The 21,206-nt window shown below is 39.9% G+C and overlaps 3 protein-coding genes across 3 annotated transcripts; all 3 read left to right on the top strand.

Annotated features, from left to right (window-relative positions):
• Window positions 1-2,985: 2,985 nt before the first annotated feature.
• On the top strand, window positions 2,986-3,840 carry LOC121771521. The gene has a single exon (XM_042168355.1). The coding sequence runs from the start codon at window positions 2,986-2,988 to the stop codon at window positions 3,838-3,840; it is 855 nt and encodes a 284-aa protein (XP_042024289.1).
• Window positions 3,841-9,522: 5,682 nt separating this feature from the next.
• On the top strand, window positions 9,523-11,171 carry LOC121798213 (uncharacterized acetyltransferase At3g50280). The gene has a single exon (XM_042197107.1). The coding sequence runs from the start codon at window positions 9,704-9,706 to the stop codon at window positions 11,036-11,038; it is 1,335 nt and encodes a 444-aa protein (XP_042053041.1). The 5' UTR covers window positions 9,523-9,703; the 3' UTR covers window positions 11,039-11,171.
• A 3,033-nt stretch (window positions 11,172-14,204) lies between these two features.
• Window positions 14,205-20,454, top strand: LOC121771437 (polyadenylate-binding protein 1-like 2). Its single transcript, XM_042168253.1, has 4 exons — window positions 14,205-14,472; window positions 16,055-16,162; window positions 16,451-16,719; window positions 20,335-20,454. The coding sequence occupies exons 1-4, from the start codon at window positions 14,205-14,207 to the stop codon at window positions 20,452-20,454; spliced, it is 765 nt and encodes a 254-aa protein (XP_042024187.1).
• Window positions 20,455-21,206: the final 752 nt, after the last annotated feature.

Here is a 21,206-nt window from a genome sequence, read left to right as displayed (position 1 = left end):
CGGGATGTCCGTATCCGAGTTGAAACGCCACAATGGCGGACGTCCCGGTCGCCCGTCGCGGATGTCCGACCGGACGTCCGCCATTGGAGATGCTCTAAGGGACGACGCTTTTACGCGGACATCACCATTGGTAGTTCATTGGCAATAATGTTAACAATGTTGTTTACATTGATTCACATCATCCGTTTGTGGCCTAAATTACCGACGGGATTAACGACAAAATTTTATCTCCGTAATCCCACATTTTTAGTAAAAACTAACGAGATTTATCATTAGCACCATTGGTAATAATGTTAAGAATGTTGCTTTGCTTATATTGATGCACATCATCCGTCGGTGACGTAACTTACCGACGGGATTAACGATGAAATTTTATGTCCGTAATCCCCACCTTTTTTAGAGCATCCACAATAGCAACTGGACAAGCAATAGTCCAGCCATAGCCCAGCCACAAACTCCTCTGCCACATCATCAGCACTAAAATGCCTCCTGCCACATCATCAGGACAAGCAATAGCTCAGCCATAGCCTAGCCACATCATCAGCACTAAAAACAAATAATTAACAATCACACAAAATACAGAATTCAACTTAGACACAGATACGGGAAAATGCATTAATTTGATTTAAATTAAAAAAAGGTACATTAAAAAAAAATCATAATTAAAAAAAATCCTAACGTCGTGCAGTCCTCCGCATCCACAACTCTTCAATTAAATCCTTTTGGAGTCGAATATGAGCTTCCACTTGGCGCATGTCGGCATGTGCTTGGATGCGGCCGACTTCATTGTGAGGTACCCCACTTCGTACGTTCGGGGTGGCCACGCCGTGGCTTGGACAAGCTTCATTATCGTCGTTGGCCCAACTAGTCAGTTGTACACCTTCATCTTCGACAATCATGTTGTGCATGATAATACATGCGTACATTATATCAGCAATGCAGTCGATATGCCATAAACCGTTGGACCCCTAATTGCCGCCCATCGAGCCTGGAGCACACCAAATGCGCGCTCCACGTCCTTGCGCGCCGACTCCTGGCATTCCGCAAAGTAGGCCTTCCTCTCATCCGATGCGCATCTGATCGTCTTCACAAAGACGGGCAACCTAGGGTATATCCCATCCGCCAAGTAGTAGCCCATATCATCCTGGTTCCCGTTGGCGACAAAACTGATGGCCGGACCAACGCCCTGGCACTGCTCGTTGAAAAGGGACGACGAGTTGAGGACGTTGAGGTCATTGTTCGACCCGGCTACCCCAAAATATGCATGCCAAATCCTCAGCCGGTAATCAGCTACGACCTCGAGGATCATTGTGTGATTCTTTCCCTTGTAGCCGGTCGTGTCAAACCCTTTCCAGGCAGCGGGGCAGTTCTTCCACTCCCAATGCATACAATCTATGCTGCCTAACATACCCGAGAACCCATGCTTCGCCCCGTGCATCTGCATCAGCTCCTGGCAGTCTTCGGGGGTAGGGCTTCGAAGGTACTACTCACCGAATATTTCAATCACGCCCTGACAGAAATACTTCATACATTCAAGGGCAGTCGACTCGCCGATGTGGAGGTACTCGTCCCACATGTCTGTCGTGCCTCCGTAGGCCAGCTACCTGATTGCCGCAGTGCACTTTTGAATAGGTGTTTGGCCGGGTCTACCAGACGCATCGTGCCTGAAGCGGAAACACAAATATCGATGCTCCAAAGCGTTAACAATACGCATAAACAAGGCCCTGCTCATCCTAAAACGCTGCCTGAAAAGGTTGGCGTTAAGTAGTCGGCATATAGCCGCTGATGTGCAGCTACGTGATCCCGCTCAATCAATGATCGGCGGTGGACAACGGGTCGAGGTCGAGGTACCGCCGGCTGCAAGGCCCGTTGTAGCAGCCGGTCTATATCTCGGGACATACAGGCATCCAAATGTTCGTTCAAACGCCGTTCGTATTCCTCAGCATCCCCACCACTACCACTACTACTACCACCCGCGTTACTCATTTCACGTTGTTGATCTTGTATAGAAATTAAGATAGAGAGAGTACTCGTTAAAACAAGTGGTGCGAATGAAAATAATGTTCAAATCGCGTATATATAGAGTTTCGAAAATTAAAAAAAAAAAACCAAATTGCGCTCGCCGGTCGCTCGCCGATTGGAGGCTGCAATAGCTGCGAGCTGATCGGCTAGCGAATAGGCGAGCGCCTGGGAATTGGCGTGCGCTCGCCGAAATTCTTGCCGATTCGGCGCTCGCCGGCTGCAATAGTTCGGCGAGCGGACCGGCGAGCGCCAAAAATCGGCGAGCCGGTGCGCTCGCCTCTATTGCGGATGCTCTTAGTAAAAACTGACGAGATTTAACAGTAGCAAATAAACTAAAAGTCAAAAAGTACAAAACCTAATTTCTACTAACCAAAGTTAAAACTACTAACATATACTCCCTCCGTCCCACATTTGGAGTGCCATTTAGTTATGGCACGGATTTTAAGGAATTGGTGGAGTGTGTAATTAATGAAGTGAGATGGTGGAGTGTGTAATAAATGAAGTGAGTTGGTGGAAAATGAGATGAGTTGACTTTTTAGATTTTAAAATTGTTTCTTTTTGACTTACTATAAGTTTGGTTGTTTAAATTATTTAAACTTATGGTTTTTAATTTTCCAACTTGTTTACTCTTTTTTCTTTACAAACAATTAAGCTATGCCAAAGTTAAAATAAAAAAAATGTTTCACACATTACAAACCCATGTTTTTCGGCCATCACATCTCAACAAATTTAAAGAGGGAACCAAATTCCATTTTCACTAACTCAAACTCCAAATTAAGGAGGGAAAAATTCATTACAATCCCATGGAGGGAAAAATCCAAAATCAAATTTAAGCTAAACTCACCTATAAATACATTCACTCCACCATTACTCCAAAAACTTGAACTCGACCTACCAACAAACCAACCAAAGGTATTTATAGATAAATTACCCTCAGAGAATCCTCATCATAAGGCAATAGAGATGGAGCAAGATATGGAGCAAGAGATGGAGCAGGAGCAGATTCAAGAGGCAGAACCAGAGCAAGGGCCGAGAGCCACCCTGAGTTTGAGCAGCCAAAAGAAGAACCATATTGTGCAGTTCCTTCAACAGCTATGCCAAGTTGGAGCACTGCCACATGGTTCATTTCAAGAGGCAGCCAAGAGATTCAAAGTGCACAGAAGGACAATGAGCCGCTTGTGGGGGATAGCCAAGCAGCACATTGAAGATGGGAAACATGTTGTCATGATGGGCAAAGCATCAGGATATACTAAGAAAACAGGTAAACTAAATTTTGCTGAAGATAAGTTCAGACAATTGTCTTTTCTTGAGAGATCTTGCTATAGAAAACTTGCTTGTAAGATGGAAGTTAGCAAGACCACAGTTGGTAGATGGGCAAAGAATAACCTGATAAGGCCACATACAAATGCCATAAAGCCAGCACTCACTGAAGCAAACAAAATCAGTAGAATGAGATGGTGTCTTACTCATATTCAGCCAGCTATAGATGAAGGGAAGCTTCTTTATCATGCAATGCACAACACAGTTCATATTGATGAGAAATGGTTTTACATGATAAAGGCTTCAGAAAAATACTACATGTTGCCGGATGAGGATGAGCCTTACATGTCTTGCAAATCAAAAAGATTCATCACAAAAGTGATGTTCATGTGTGCTGTAAGTAGGCCACAGTTTGGCACAGATGGGCAAACCATCTTTGATGGTAAAATAGGCATTTCCCATTCACAGAACAAGTTCCAGCTAAAAGGAAATCAAAGAATAGGCCAAGAGGGACACTGGAGACAAAGCCTATCCTATCAGTTAACAAGTAAGCAATGAGAGAATGTCTCTTGAATCAGGTATGAATATTTTTTCAACTCACATTCCTACCAGCCATTGGTAATGTCATCACTTAGTCATTCATTCATTTGTTCATACATAATGCACAGATTATTCCAGCAATCAAGGCTAAGTGGCCAGCCAATGCAAGCAAGGAGATATATATCCAACAAGACAATGCCAAACCTCACCTAAACTCCTCTGACTCACAATTTGAGGCTCTTGCAAGTTCAGATGGATTTAAATTCCATCTAATTAGCCAACCAGCCAACTCCCCAGACACCAATGTGTTGGACCTTGGCTTTTTTAGGGTCATACAATCACTACAAGATGATAAACTAGCCACCAATATAGATGAATTATTGGGTAATGTTTGGAGTTCTTTTGAGGAACTCACACCACAAACTCTAAACAATGTTTTCTTAACATTGCAAAGCTGTCTATCCAAGCCTCCTAGCTCAACTGGTTGAGAAGGGAGGCAAGGATATGGCGCCATCCAAGAGGTCCTGAGTTCGAATCCTGGATAGCGCAACTTGGGATTAATTTCCCCTGTGGGCCTTTACAAGGCTTGTTGCCTTGGGGCTTGGGAAGCTTGCAGACCCCGACCCGCTTGATGGCGAGAGTTTACGGTCCCGACCAAGGCTGCCCCGGACCCGTCGAACGGGAGGCTAGAGAACGCGCCTGAGGAGGGGCTTGTTCACAGGCTGGTGCGCGGCTGTGTGTGTCAGGGCTAGTCTTCGAGCCATGAAGGGCTGTGTGTCAGGGTTAGCTCACTTGCCAAATGTGTCACGAACTCCGATGTGTGTGTGTGTGTGTAAAAAAAAACATTGCAAATCAGAGCCTCCAAACCATCAAAGGGGTGGCTAAGTTCACAAAAAACCAACAAATACAGAGGCATCATAGTTGAGCATGCAAAACTCTAAGAAAAACTTCATCACAGAGGAGCTAAATTGCAAATCAGAGCCTCTAAACCATCAAAGGGGTGGCTAAGTTCACAAAAAACCTACCAATGCAGTGAATACACATACTATCACATGTAATTCATCAGAAAAACTTCATCATGGAGTAGCAAACAAACCAACACAACCAAGACAACAATAACCCTCAATCAATTCAACTGAAACAACCTCCAAACCCTACACAGGGGGTGGCTTAGAATTGAAAAAATACTCATAGATTAGAGGAGATCTTCCATGCTAGGCAACAAGATCAACAACATTGCCTTTTCATTCTCGTTGTACTCCACCTTTGATGAAGACTGTGGTTGAGGTTCAGATGCGTCAAAGGGGAGGGATGGTAGCTTGCGTTTCAGAGTCTTCATAGGGCTGGAACGGTGGTGGACGTTCAGATTAGTGAAAGGCCTCCAACGGTGCCTGCGTTTCAGAGTCTTCATAGGGATGGAACGGTGGTTGACGTTCAGACCCGTCAAAGCCCTCAGACGGTGGCTGGGTTTCAGATCCATCGAAGACCTCAGCCGGTGGGGGAATCTCAGTTTCTTCGACGACCTCAGACCCGTCAACTCCCCCAAACCGTCATGGATTTCCCGATCGGTGGTACCAATCGACCGGTCATTCGATTTCCAACCGTGCAATGACTTCCGGTGGTGTATCAGGGACGATTAGGGTTCTGGGGGGTGTATCGAAAGATGGCAATGATTCAAACTCCGGCAAAGCATCCCATTCATCGGCCATGAGAAGCGAACGGTGATGGAGTAATCGTCGGATTTAGATCGGCGATTATAGTAGGAGCCGATTAGGGTTCCTTCGATTAGGAATAGAGAGACGGGAAGGTGGAGTGAGAGAGAAATGAAAGTCAAATGAGGGGGGTTGGGGGTGGGGTTAGGGGGGTTAAGTTTTTGTTTTATTTTTAGTTTATTTTTGTGTAGATAATGTCATTTGGGTGTAATTTTTGTGTATGTCCAAATATGGACAATTCTAAATGTGACTCTTAAATTGGGACGGACTTTTATGGCAAAATTTGACTTCAAAACTGGGACGGAGGGAGTACTATATATTAAAATCTTATAAAATGCACTAATAAGTCATATATATGAGTCCGTGCGCGCTAGCGCGCCTACCATATATGAGTTGAGTGGAAACGAAAGTGAAAATTAGGATCGATTAAATTTGGCATTTTCTTGTTTTTCACGTGTTACATATGTCTTACATATGTAATCATGCATTCATCAATGTATTGAGAGAGACTATATGTGTGTGTATACACACTAGTTGTTGGAATTCGCTGCGAATGTAACACGTTGGACGGTGAAGGATTATTTGGGAAAACACTCGTGCCTATTTTTGTGGCCAAAGAAAAAGATAACATTAAGATCGTCGTACGTGTACGTCCCAACTTCTTTTTGGAATACATTTAAATTTGTAGTAGCAATCATAATCCATAGAAACACACTTAATTTCATTGTGTGTATTGACAATAAAATGAAAATTGTTGATGTTATATCATGGGGAATTAAGTAATTCATTGAACCGATACATTAAATATATGCGAAAGAGTACTTATCTATTATAATACTACTATAGAGGCAAAGTTACTTCGAACTATAAAATGAATATATACAAAAATAGCCATTCATACCCAAAATGCCCTTCTCTTTTTTATTTTACTAATTACTAAAAGGACAAGATTTAAAATTCTGAAATTATTTTTATAAATGTTAAAATATGTACAAATCAAACCCTAGTAATAATCAAATATCACTATAAAAAAATTGAACACAAAGCACCAAATGAAACTAAGGCGGGCCAACAATTTTTGACATAACACGATAATCCGACATGAATTCACAAGAAATAATATTTATTATTTTCATTAGTTTTAAAAAAATTTATGCTTTACTTTATTTCTTTATTTTATTTTTTTTGTAAATCAGGTTAAAAACGTGAAAATCATATTTTTATCGTGTAGATTGGGTTTAAAAATAAGGTTTAATTCGTTTAATATCAGGATCAGGTCATTATCGTGTTGTTATCGTGTTGTTATCGTGTCATGTTCAAAGCTTAAAAAACCACACATGTTGTATGCGCGCGACCTAGCTGTCAACAAGATTTGTATTGCTCCCACTTTCCCAAGATACTATGGATTAGTATATGGTAAGTTGGGGTGTCGTACCCACAAGGATGGTAATCATACTTCGTGATTCAAACGCTAGAGGACGTTGGCCATGCAACCACGCTTTAGCTTTTAGGTTTTGAGACTAACTACTAGCATGAACTAAATTGACCTAACTAAGTGGGAACTTGGGCACTTAAGGTAAACGACCATATGGTAATTTTAATAACCTGGGAAAGTATCTAGACTAAGCAACTTGGACTTAACTAAAAGAAGTAAGAAAGTAAGAAAATAACTTGCGCATGTCCAGTACTCAAATTAGTTGTGAATAAAGTGAATTGTACTAACACGCAAACATGAGGTATGGAATGAAGAGACGAGAGACTACTTTATGGAAATTCTCTATCCAAAGTACTCCCTCCGTCCCACTTAAAATGACACATTTGGAAATCGGCACGAGATTTTATGTAGTGTTGTTTTGTGAGTTATGGAAGAGAGAGTAAAGTAAGAGAGATGAAAAAGTAGAGATAGAGTTACTTCCATTTTAGGAAGCGTTTCATTTTTAATGTGACAATAAAAAAAGGAAAACGTTTCATTTTTAATGGGACAACGGGAGGGAGTATATGAGATATCACCTCGAGAATTGAAGTGTTGTCCTACCTGCAGGCATAAAAGAAATCAAAGAGAAATAAAATTACCTAACACACATGCGTTCGTAGGTGCTTAACTCTAATGGCATACTTAACAAGTGAGACGGTTGATCACTGTGTGAAATGATATAAAATGCAGAAAAGATGGATGGTTTTTGTACCTTATTTCAAACTTGCAAGCAAAGTTTATACTAACACAAATAATTACACTTAACTACATTGTGCAAGGATCAAATCTAACAGCTTCACTGACCTTGAAGGACAAGAAAACAAGAACTTCTTTGTCTCTTAAGCTAGAATGCTTGAAGAAACGAAGATGTTGAGTCTGAAACTACTAAGAAGGTGAACTTGGCTAACGAATAAAATGGAGCATGTTAACCTTCTCTAATCCTGACTTCCACACTTAATTTAGCGTTGCCATTGGACCTTCTCTCGTCCTTAAATGAAACAACAAGTTCAAATATTTAGAAAGCGATAGACTATACTAAGAACATTCGAATATAACGTTGTAGTTTTTTTAATATTTATAGATATAACCCACTTTCAATGGCAATTGAAAATAGGTACAACACATTTGTAAGTCTTAGTATTAATACATTTTATTTTATTAGGTCCTAAAAATTGTTGGTTCATTAGATCCTTGTACCACTACATTTATTTCATTAAGTTGTTATAAAAAAAATTATTTCATTTGGTCTTTATGCTAATGTATTTTGATTTAAGAGGCTTTTGTACTTACATTTTCAGTTTGGTTAGATATTTACTTTGTTTAGAAGAATTCAGAATTTAATTAACTTTTCTTGTATTAATAAAATTATTTATTTTTCTATTTTCTCATATTTATTTTTGAATTAATTCAGTTGCAATATCGACTCAAGAATCAGTGAAAAAATAAAAAAGTTTGTTGATATTGCTCGTTATCAACTTATAATTTTTTTATCATTTTCCAATGATTCTTAAGTCGATATTACAACTTAATTAATTTCAAAATAAATAAATATAATTAACACAAGAAAAGTTAATTAAATTATGAAGTCCTTTAAATAAAAATTAGACAAAAAAACTCTTAAATCAGAATGCGTTAGTATAAGAATCTAATGAAACAAAAAAATTATAAAATGACATAATGAATCAAAATGCATAAGTAAAGGATCTAAAATTTGTAGACGGGACCTATTGAATAAAATCTATTAGTACAAGCACCTTTAGAAGCACCTTAGATGTGTTTTGCCTTGAAATTACTTAAATATCTATAAAAAATTAAATTCTATATAACTCCCTTAATTTAAATTATTTCTTGCATACCAAATATCAAATTAAAGGAAATTTTATGAGGATTTTAACGGATTTGTAGTTACATATGTTTGAATGAATAAATTTGCACAAAAAACATACTCCATTTTGTATCTATCTATGACGACTTATAGTACAATCCTCTTAATTGTAGTGTTATAATTAATTCTTCGGGTCAATGTACATCATAAATTGGTAAAGTATAAGAGATAATGAAATGAAGTGAAATAAGAGAGAGAAAGGGAAAAAAGTAGATATAGTAAAGTGAAATATTAAAAAAAATCTTTTTTTTGACATAGAACTAATTTTGGTAGACGGGTCAAATTGAAAAATGAGATTATTTTTTCTTTACCGAGTAATGTTTAAATGTGTTTTCAGTTTAGACGGATCAAATTGAAAAATGAGATTATTTTTTCTTTACAGAGTAATGTTTAAATGTGTTTTCAGTTTTTAAATGATGAAAATGCATTTGTCATATTCCAAGAATATTGCATATAATGAGTTTGTTGCAATGATATGATGGATACAATTATCAATTGGACAAGTTTACCCTGATGTTTTTTTATAGTATACATACTGAATACAAAATAAATTACTCACTGGATTAACATAAAATTAATCCAATAGATTAATGACGCCCATTATATCAGTGACGCATCCATATTCAGATAAAAATTAATTCTCCAACACACATATTCTATATAACAACCAATGACTAACGGATTTCATATAACTACCAAAGTGCATGAACCTTATGTTGTTATATATACATAACCTCCTCAACTCTTCGACTCACACACACACACACATACACACACATACACTCTCTCATAGTAATACAAAAAAAAAACATGCCTACTTCCTCACTAGTCGTAGTTTCAAAATGCAAGATATACCCCGACCTCAAATCCACCGTCAAATCCCTCAAGCTCTCCGTTTCCGACCTCCCAATGCTCTCATGTCAATACATCCAAAAGGGTGTCCTCCTCCCTCCTCCGCCTCTCTCCTCCGCCGACCTCCTTTCTCTCCTCAAACTCTCCCTCTCCAAAACCCTCTCTCACTTCCCCGCCCTCGCCGGCCGCCTCCACACCGACCACGCCGGCCACGTCTACATCCTCTGCAACGACGCCGGCGTCGATTTCTTCCACGCCAAAGCGCCGCACCTCTCCACGGAGACGCTCCTCCCGCCGCCCGATCACGACATCCCCCCGGCCTTCCGCCGCTTCTTCCAATACGACAGCACCCTCAGCTACGCCGGCCACAGCAAGCCCTTGATGGCGGTGCAGGTCACCGAGCTCGCTGACGCTGTTTTCGTCGGCTGCACCGTTAATCACGCCGTCGTGGATGGAACTTCGTTTTGGAATTTCTTCAATACTTTTGCGGAGGTGGCCAAGGGGGTCAAGAAGATCTCCCGGCCTCCAAATTTCTGCCGCGACACCGTCTTCGATTCTCCGGCGGTGCTGGATTTGCCGGAGGGAGGCCCATCGGCGACGTTCTCCGGCGACGAGCCCCTCCGCGAAAGTATCTTCCATTTCAGCAGAGAGGCGATCGCGAAGCTGAAGGCCAGGGCTAACGGCGTCAAAGGTAAAAGTAGAAATGGAATTCAATTAGAAAACGATCTGACAGATCTGATCTCGTCCTTCCAATCGCTGAGCGCGCAGCTGTGGCGATCCGTGACACGTGGCAGGAACATAGATGCGGGGAAAACGACGACGTTCCGGATGGCGGTGAATTGCCGTCACCGCCTCGAGCCGCGGCTGGAGCCGCTCTACTTCGGGAACGTGATCCAGAGCATTCCGACGGTGGCGACGGCGGGGGAGCTGCTGGCGAACGATCTGAGGTGGAGCGCGGATCTGCTGCATCGGAATGTGGTGGCGCACGATAACGCTACGGTGCGCCGCGGGGTGAAGGATTGGGAGAGAAACCCTAGGCTGTTTCCGCTGGGGAATTTCGATGGGGCGATGATCACGATGGGAAGCTCACCGAGGTTCCCGATGTACGACAACGATTTTGGGTGGGGGCGGCCGCTGGCGGTGAGGAGCGGGAGGGCGAACAAGTTCGACGGAAAGATCTCGGCCTTCCCGGGGGCGGAGGGGGACGGGAGCGTTGATCTAGAGGTGGTGCTTGCGCCGGAAACTATGGCGGCATTAGAGAATGATTTGGAGATTATGCAGTATGTGTCTTGAATTGGAGATGGACAGTTGGATGGCGAATGAGCGGAGCCATTTGGTGGTCAAATGGATTGTGGCGCACTCACGATCATGCTCCTGTTGGAATATCATGTGGATTCTTTTTAATATGACATCCATCTTACTTTCATCTCTATCGTCTATTAACTTCTTCCCTACCATATTAAATAACTATAAAAATAAAGCGTCCTACAAAACATAATCAAACTTAAATTAAATATTTGATTGGTATATAAGATGGGTAGTAATTCATGCATAATTAAGGTATTTTGGTTCATTCCAAGAATGGTTTATTTGGCAAAACGGGATCTATTCTATAGACTCGTTTTACCTTTGTATCCTTGATTTCGAAGGACACTGGAAACCACTTATGGTGGATGACAACGTGATTAACAGTGCCTCGGGTTAGGTTTCTAGCTCGTGATGAATGTAGATGATCGTTCTTGGCTCGACTTTGGTCTGGTCAAGATGGTCTGACAGACAAAAATAAAATAGTACTCCAAAAAAAAATTTAAAAAAAAGAAACCTTATTTTTAAATTTTTTGATTTTAGTAGTAATTATTCAGTTATTCTATTCCAAAATGAATTCATTCAAACAAAAATTTAAGCAATCGAAATAATCCAGTGTACCCTTTCCGATCAATTTTATTCTTTTTCATGCATGCACCAAATCAATCACCCGCGTAAAGTTAATTATCCTCTCAATTCATATATATATTCATGTTCTTATCAAGAATTGAGGCAGCGTGGATGATATTTAGTGGAAAGGTGGAGACACATGTAGTGTTTGGTTATAAAACGAGATTGAAGAAAATGATTAATAGTTAGAAAGGGAGGGTAGACAACGACAAAATAGGGAAAGCAAAAAAAAAACAGAAAGTGGACAAGATAAGAAATGGCAGTTAGATGTGGAAGTAGAATGGTAGGGATAGTAGGCCATATGGTGCGGTATCCATTGTATTCAACTCTGCCCCAGCCTGAGGCAAGTGATGAGGGCTGTTTTATAGTGTTGACCGGATATAGCAAGATAATTAAATAGAAATATTCCATTTGTTTGGCAGATAAGATGATTAAGGAGTGATTCAATTGTTTGATAAACATAATTATATTTTAGATTAGATTATATTAGATTATATATAAAATGACTATATTGCCATTAATATAAGCCATCATTTCTCTAATTAATTATTCATTACTTCCATTTCTGTAATTTTTCTGTTTCGCTTTTCTTGTTATATACTCTCTCTGTCCTGATAAAGAAGATGACACGATTTTAATTTTAATTTATGTCGACCAAGATGACTTATTACTTAAAATAGAATCATTTTTATCTTTATTTTATTCTCTTTTACTTTATTTTCTCTTCACTTTACACACAAAACAATACTACGTACAACATAAAAATCTTGTATTGTCTAAGAAAGATATCATCTTCATTGAGATAGGTGGAGTATTTAGTCCAATTTAATTAAAATTTGAAATTAAATAAATCTTTAAATTACAATTTATTGAAAGCCAAAAATCATATAATTGAAATACTAAATTATTTTATTGGAAACGACTCTGATAGACGCACGACGTGAGGGGACTCATTCTTTCGCTTCTTCGCCTTCACTTTTTAGAGACACAACTCATTTTCGGTCCCTGGATCATCTTCCAGTGTGGTTTCAATTAACATATCATTGTTCTCATTGATCACCACGACCAATCTTTGTGCAAAAATTTAGAGTGAAAATTTGAGGGTATGAGAGAATTTTTTAGTGTTAGAAAAGTGTTACTCCCTCCGTTAGCTGAGTCGTATTCCTGTTTGGGTTGTCCAACTGTAGCTGAGTCATTTTATTTTTTAGCAAAAAACAACAACCTTCTTTTCTCTTCATCTTTCTACCTTTTTTCCTTCCTACTTTATTATCCATTTACTTAGCTCACTTAACACATTTTTTCTTGAATCCCGTGACGAAAAGAAATGCCCCTACTATAGAGAGACGGATGGAGTACTTGTTAGCTTCTAGGGTCGAACTTGGGTGGACATTAAATAACTCATGGTTTAAAAGACACTTTGTTTTTATTTTACACTTGATGATAGAGTTGTTTCAGTCAACAAATAATTTGTCAGAATTTTTAGAACATATGGATCAAAATATCATTCAAGTTATATCCTTGACTGATTAAAAAAAATGACTTCGCAAGAATAGAACGAGAATGGGTTGAAACAAGTTCTTAAGACAAGTTGAACAATTTTCAATGATTAACTCCATTGACGTCATTGGTATGGATGATGCCATCAAGTCTCGTGTGTGTATGAAGCATGACAAATGCATTAGTAATTATCACTATTACGAGGTGGAGGTTTACTATCAAGTAAAATTTATGTTTTATTTCTTAATTGTGATTATTAAAATTCTAAGTCACATTTTCTCATAACTGTTAAATTCTTAATTAACCTATTCAAGAGATGGACAATCGCTTTTCAGTAGCAAAAACATAATTACTTACTTGCATGAATTGCCTTAGTCCAAAGAAACACTTTTTCTAGCTCCAATATCAACAAATTGGTTCGTCTCACATAATTTATCTTGATAACATCTCATGTACTAAAAGCAGCGGATGATCTAGTATAGAATTTATCCCCAAATGTTGAGTAAAAGCCAAAATTGGTCCTGAACATATGTTCATTTTACGATTTTCGTCCTAAACTTTATCTTTTGAATTTTTGCATCCCGAACATTTCAACTCGGATCACAATCGGTCCTAAACTAATTGTTCCGTCAATTTTTTAAAGTTAACGATTTTGATCCCAATTTTGACACTTAAGCATGTTGATTGTGATTACCAACTCCCTAATTATAACCTTAATTATTTTAAGGAGATATCATTTAAAATACCAAAATAAATAATATTAAAAAAGAAAATGAAGAGTAAGAGCGGCGACGGTACCGTTGTTCTCTCTCTCACCCTCCCTCTCTCACTTCGACGACACCGTTCTTCTCCGAACGGCGATCGGACGGTGAAGTGTATTCCTGGATGACGGCGCATGAGAGCTAAGCTTGTTCTCGTCTAACGCTAGTTTATCTATTGTGGTGATCGAAGAAATAACAGCAACATATATGGTTATCGCAGCGGCGGAGGAGGTGGAGAGTGCTTCAATTGTGGTGAATATGGGCATATGGCTAGGGATTGCTCTAACGGGGGCGGAATGGTGGAAGTGATGGAGTATGTTATAACTGTGGAGGATTTGGGCATATGGCTAGGGAATGTCCTAGTGGAAATCGCGGCGGTGGCGGTTCCGGCGGGGCTGGTTTCTCCTGTGGGGAGCCAGGTCACATGGCGAGGGATTGTGTGCGCAGCGGAGGTGGCTACAGCCGTGGAGGCGGCGGAGGAGGCTGTTTCAACTGCGGTGAATCTGGACACTTTGGAGGAGGCTATTTATTTTGGTATTTTAAATGATATCTCCTTAAAATAATTAAGGTTATAATTAGGGCATTGGTAATCACAATAAACATGTTTAAGTTGGTAAAAATTAGGATTAAAATCGTTGACCGTTAAAAATTGACGAAACAGTTATTGTAGGACCGATTGTGATCCGAATTGAAATATTCAGGATGCAAAAATTTAAAAGATAAAGTTTATGACAAAAATCGTAAAATGGACATATGTTTATGACCAATTTTGGCCTTTACTCCCAAACGTTCATGGTAATATCATAGTTAATCCGCATAAAACAAATGAACTTAGTAGCCGAGCGGTAGAATGCTCACTTTTCACATTCTAGACCATCATTTTTTGTTCTCTTTAATTCAAATGTTTTTTACTAGCTTTTACTAAAACTATTGTATTTAATATATATATATATATAGGGGAGCGTTATTCTCCTATTCATCCCTTAGATCCTTTATTCTTCTTAATATGAGTCGTTAGATCTCATTCATCAACGGTCCAGATGATCTGCATTATTACACTATAATGGTGCATTATTAGTCGGTGTGCATTATTCAACTGAAAATCTGCATTATTAAATGACACGTGGCACCAATCTAACCGTCGGATGTCAAAATCGTGGGGCTGAGATTAAAAAGAACAAAGAACAAAAGATACAAGAAGGAGATGAATACATCCCTATATATATATATATATATATATATATATATATATATATATATATATATATATAGAGTTGTATTCAAATCCTTTTCCCCTTATTAATCCTTTCTTCTTCTTAATCTCCACCGTTTATTTATGCTGATCCAATGGGCTAAATTTTTTATTGGAATTATCAGATTTCATGAGTTTTTAACGTGAGAAGGGCAAAATAGAGAATCTCTATTGTAGTTAGTTATGGAATGCTCCATGATTTCCTCCGTGGAGGATTATTGCAGTTTTTCATCAAAATTCATTCAGATTTCGTTTAATACTTTCTCCTTCAGTCTGCGTTTTATCAACATTCGGCCACACGGCGAATAATTGGTGTTTAACAGCTTTATCGAATCTAAATAGAACGCATACAGATTTTCCACGGTATTTTGATTGTCAATGGAAGAAGGTAATCCAACAATTGACGCCCATGTTTATTGATTTGGATGGTTTCAATTTTTTTTTTTGAAATTCAGTCGCATAACCAAACTATCTAGATCAGGAAATTCGTGTTTCATGTTGGTGTGCCTCTGTAATGTTTTATCGAATCATTTTTGACGGTTTATGGTTATGTGGTGGCTACGGTGCATTCATACTACTAGGTTTGTTATTTCATGTGACATGGGCGTTCAATCATCCCCCAGGGTTGCCAATTTCTGGGCCTAGGAGTGTTGTATACTATGAGATTCAAAACTTGTTTGTATGTCCGCGAATTATAGCCATCCCTGTAGTGTTTGCTTTAATATTGACTTAGTAGTTGGACGAAATTATACATGTAATGTATAAGTATGATTATATAATGCACTATTTTTGTTCGGTAATGTATAGTATATTTCATATAATGCATCTTTAGCTTAACATGTACTGTTTCGTGTTTATAAACAGTTAGGGTTGTGCCTGCCTGTTCTGAGGAATTAAAGCCTGTTGTTGGTCAGAAGTTCCAATCATTAGATTTTGCACTCGCGTTTTATGATGTGTATGCCCGGGCCGTTGGTTTCGTGTTATGATGTGATCGTAATTCATTCTGTTTTTTCATTAGCATGCATCTCCAATTCATTACTCCACATATTTTTTTTGTTGGAATATCATTGAGTTAATAGTGATGATGGTGTGATTTGATTATTCAGATCCCCAATATGAATGAACTGTGTGTGTACAATTTTCCAATTCGTATTTCCTTATGAATTATGATTCTCATTTAGCAGCTTATAAGTGATGATAGATACAATTCCTGAGTGAAATGTTTTATGTTTGATGGCTTAAAATTGTGATAATGTGCAGCTTCTAATGCAAAAGATGATTTGAATTTCACTCATGTCAATGGAAAGCCAATCCGGATCATGTTCTCTCACAGAGATCCTAGCCTCCGGAAAAGTGGATATGCTAATCTCTTCATCAAGAATCTGGATCAAGCAATCGACACAAAGGCGCTCTTCAAGACCTTCTCTGCCTTCGGAACTGTGCTGTCTTGCAAGATCGCAGTCGATCACAACGAGAACTCGAGGGGCTATGGCTTTGTGCAGTTCGACAAGGAGGAAGCCGCGCAAAACGTACACATAATGTACATATTGTATAGTATAATGCGTAGTTTAGTTTCTGTAATTCATTATTTGTGATATGTAATGAACATTTATACTGACGAGTTTAATTTAAGTTGTGTCGTGTTTTGATGTTTGCCGCACGTTTCTTATTTTTCCCTAAGGGTTTAACAAGCCTAGGGGCTAGGGTGTAGTATGTTCTAAGTCTAAACAACGTTGTCCAAATACACGAGCTGCAGTAATTCGTCTGGGGTTGCACATAATGTATATTTTGTATAGTAAATGCGTAGTTTAGATTCTATAATGCATTCTTTGTGATATGTAATGAACATTTATCCTTACCCGTTTAATTTAGGTTGTGTCGTGTTTCGATGTTTTACACACGTTTCTTGTTTTCCCTAAGGGTTTAACAAGCCTAGGGGCTAGGGTGTAGTATGTTCTAAGTCTAAAAAATGTTGTCCAAATACACGAGTTGCAGTAATTCGTGGTTGCACATGCATAGCGCGTAGGCATTTTTTAAAACATATATACATAATATACATATTATGTAGTGTAATGCGTAGTTTTAGTTTCTGTAATGCATTATTTGTGGTATATAATGAACATTTATCCTGCCCCGTTTAATTTAGGTTGTGCCGTGTTTCGATGTTTTACGCACGTTTCTTGTTTTCCTTAAGGGTTTAACAAGCCTAGGGGCTAGGGTGTAGTATGTTCTTGTCACGACCACATCTCCCTAGTCAAAGAAAGTGTAGCTATTTCGCGACTAAACATACTGAACTGTCTTAACTCATCATAAAAGTTACTTAATTCAAGAAAAACATTTGTCTGAATGTTATAAAGATAACAAAATACTGAATCAGAGTGAATTCTGGGACATTGTCTTTACTAAAACAAGTCTAAGTCTGCGCAACGGAAGAGTTCCAAGACAGGTATAATATGTATGAAGACATACTACACCAGCTATCCTTCTACTTATTGAGCCTTCTATCCCAACACCTCCTCTGCCTCGATCGATCAACCTGCACATTAAGGAAAACAATATGCAGGGCTGAGTACTTGATATACTCAGTGGCTTATGCCGAAAACTGTTTTCTTTTAATTGTCAGCCAAGCTGAGTGAACGCGGGGTTTTTCTGAAAATAAGTCCCGGTCACTAAAATCTGTTATTTCTTTCTGAAATAGACTGCAGTCTTTTAAACTTCTGATGATATGCCATATCAGCTGTGTGAATCGGGAATGTGGCCACATTCCACGACCACTGGGCCGGCCAACCTGGCGCTAGCTCACGACCCCTAGACCGGTCAACCTGGCGCTAGCTCACGGTCCGTACGTGTACACTAGTCCGAGTAGGATTTACTGACCTACTAGGACCCGAATTCGATTTAACAGATAGGCAATCACAAAACAAAACATGGCATGACAACTCACTGAAAATATTCATGCTTTTTCACATAAATTCTGAAAGGAAAGAAAGCCCACACATAATGTAGGATAGAAAAGCCCACCTCGTTTGCTTAACTCTTTCAAACGGGCGCTGTCTGACTTGAGATTTACTCGTCGAGCGACGACGTCCCTTTTCAAAAAATAATGTACTTAAATTAGGCTTTAAGTAATTATTCACCTTGCATGAATGCATGCCTAAGCGTGTGCTCTTTTATTTTATCTCTTTCTTTCTAAAGCTTAGAGATCTAAATTCTTTAATTAAATCGACAATTTAATTTATTCTGAATCTGGCCGATCTGTTCGGGTGTTAACATATTCCCGGATTATCTTAAGTATTTTAAAATACTTTCTGTGACTAAAAAGTCAGCTTTAATTATTTTTCGTAAAACTATCCCACACGGTTTAACCTTTCGCTCCTTCCGTGGCTTAGGGAATTAATTCCATTATACTTTTGACTTAAACCAGGATAATGGCTTCAGCCAAGTTAATGGACCTAAAAATATTCTCGGCCCCGAATATTTAATTTAAGGCCCAGCTTAATTAATTGGCCCATTTCTTTTCTCCTTCACAAAAAATCTAGCCCAACTCAAATAATTTCAGGCCCAAGAGATAAAATCATGGCCCAGACTTTATTTCTCCTTTTTTTTAAAGAGAGGCCCAAAATATACTCCCATCCGTCTAATGCTTCTCCCATTTCATCTTCATCAAAAAGAAATCCTCAAACTGAGGAAATCAAATCCCTAATCGGGAAACCACTGTTCCTCTCCACTAATCGGAGAATCGCCGACAGGCCTCTCGGCTCGGTTGTCGGAGCACCGCTGGCTCGAACCCTTTGCGTCATGGGTCGACCGCGATTCGCACCCGCCGGATTCGGTGGGAACAGCCCCCCCTTCGTCGCGTTTCCTTTACTCCAGTGGACGCCGTCTCCACTGCCTCCGTCTCCGGCGAGGGTTGATCGGGGCCCAGAGATCCCTCTCTCTCTGACGTACCGCCGCTGTCGCGACACCCCGTCGCCGCGGCCTCTGCACCCGACTCGGCAAGTAATTGTCGCTGCTTGTTCGTGGTGGAGACGCTGGTCGCGCCGTTCGTCGCTGTTTCTCGTCAGGTCGCTACCTCTCAACACCATCAGAGCAGGCAAGAGGAATGTCACTGTCGAGCCTGGCCGCGGTTGACCGTGCTGCTGTCGTCGTGCACTCAGCACGGCGTCTGACCACGCGGTCTTCTCCCGGACCGTCGGCTTGCTCCAGCTGCCTTGTCGCAGTTCAGTTCTCGTTGCCCCTCAAGCCCACCCGAAGCTAAGTCCCTCACTCACCTATTATTTGATTTATTTGCGAAACTTGATTGCGGAACAACTATTTTGTCGTCCTAAGTTCTAAATCCTCAGTTTCACTTACTGGTCTGATAAGATGTGGGATTCTAAAGCATGCTCCTATGTTCTTGAGCTTCTGTGCTCTTAAGTTCTCATGCTTTAGCTATTTGTGTGCTATATGATGCAACTGAGTTGTTGGAAGATTACCTGTTGTGTGTTGATTTTGGCTGCTATCTGTAACTCGGCTCTTGGTCTCCCTCACTTCCACCCGTTGCTTCGGCCACTCCCTCTCTTGGCTCACTGTATTGATTATTTGTGGTGTTGATGAGGGTGGAGGAGGCTGAGTGCTTATCTCTTATATAGAGGGGAGGTGTAACTGAAAGCCTGCAAGGCTGTGGTGTGTGCAGTTACTGGCCTTTAGGCTGCACAAAGCAGCTGATCTGTTTGTGGCATTGCAGTGCAAGTACTCTGGCCCTCCAGTTCTTTTCATAACCGATTTTAGTGGCTTATGGGGCGTACTCGTGGACTTGCTGTGGCTACTGCACTCTATAGCCCCTTTAACTGCATTTTGGTTGTTTGTGGAGAGTACTCTGATTCATTCATAAATTTTGTCTCCTTGTGCAGGTGCACTAAAAAGGCTGAGATTTGCTATGGATATTCTTGACAATGGCTGGTTGAAAAAGGAGGGTACAAGCTGGTTTAACACAGCCTTTCTGAGCCCCTGCAGCTGCTGGAGAAGGGTGCCGGCTGGGCTTGCTCCCTTTAGCCTAAGCACTTCCTCATTTCTGGAAAGGTAGTATTATCCTTCCCTTTTCATACTTCTTTTAGTTGTCTCTATATCATGCAACTAATTCTCGTTCTTGTACGCTTTGGCAGGTGTTGCGGCTGGCCAACGAGGCTGTCTTCCCTCGTGGTCTCGCCCTCCCGGCTCGTTCGAAAATCTGGGGCCGAGACGGCCCGGTGACGAAGGCCAAAGTAGCCCTTAGGGATTTCTAAATGTTATAGTCTAGCTCGACTTTTATTTTCGTCGTCAAAGATTGTAATTTAGTTTGAGATTCTGAAAAAAAACATTGTAACTGTACCCTTTTTCACGAAATAAAAATACTCATTCATACTTTAATAAAAGTTCTAGTATTTTATTTCGTAACTCCCGAGAAATCTAAGTCTCGGCTATTACAGTTCTAAGTCTAAAAAACGTTGTCCAAATACACGAGCTGCAGTAATTCGTCTCGGGTTGCACATGCATAGCGCGTAGGCATTTTTTAAAACAGATATACATAATATACATATTATGTAGTGTAATGCATAGTTTTAGTTTCTGTAATGCATTATTTGTGGTATGTAATGAACATTTATCCTGCCCCGTTTAATTTAGGTTGTGTCGTGTTTCGATGTTTTACGCACGTTTCTTGTTTTCCCTAAGGGTTTAACAAGCCTAGGGGCTAGGGTGTAGTATGTTCTAAGTTTAAAAAACGTTGTCCATATACACGAGCTGCAGTAATTCGTCTCGGGTTGCACATGCATAGCGCGTAGGCATTTTTTAAAACAGATATACATAATGTACATATTATGTAGTGTAATGCGTAGTTTTAGTTTCTGTAATGCATTATTTGTGATATGTAATGAACATTTATCCTGACCCGTTTAATTTAAGGTGTACTGTGTTTCGATGTTTGGCGCACGGTTCTTGTTTTCCCTAAGGGTTTAACAAGCCTGAGGGCTAGGGTCTAGTATGTACAACAGCAACC

This window comes from Salvia splendens, chromosome 1 (assembly GCF_004379255.2).
Source record: "Salvia splendens isolate huo1 chromosome 1, SspV2, whole genome shotgun sequence".
NCBI classification, from domain to species: domain Eukaryota; kingdom Viridiplantae; phylum Streptophyta; class Magnoliopsida; order Lamiales; family Lamiaceae; genus Salvia; species Salvia splendens.
This window is presented reverse-complemented; position numbering and strand designations above follow the sequence as displayed.

Bases quoted from the DNA above. Each gene is read 5' to 3' on its own strand.
- LOC121771521 (XM_042168355.1), top strand. From the start codon at position 2,986: ATGGAGCAAGATATGGAGCAAGAGATGGAGCAGGAGCAGATTCAAGAG.
- LOC121798213 (XM_042197107.1), top strand. From the start codon at position 9,704: ATGCCTACTTCCTCACTAGTCGTAGTTTCAAAATGCAAGATATACCCC.
- LOC121771437 (XM_042168253.1), top strand. From the start codon at position 14,205: ATGGCTAGGGATTGCTCTAACGGGGGCGGAATGGTGGAAGTGATGGAG. The intron at 14,473-16,054 runs GTATTTTAAATG...GTTTATAAACAG, and splicing joins GGAGGAGGCTATTTATTTTG to TTAGGGTTGTGCCTGCCTGT. The intron at 16,163-16,450 runs GTTTCGTGTTAT...GATAATGTGCAG, and splicing joins TGTGTATGCCCGGGCCGTTG to CTTCTAATGCAAAAGATGAT.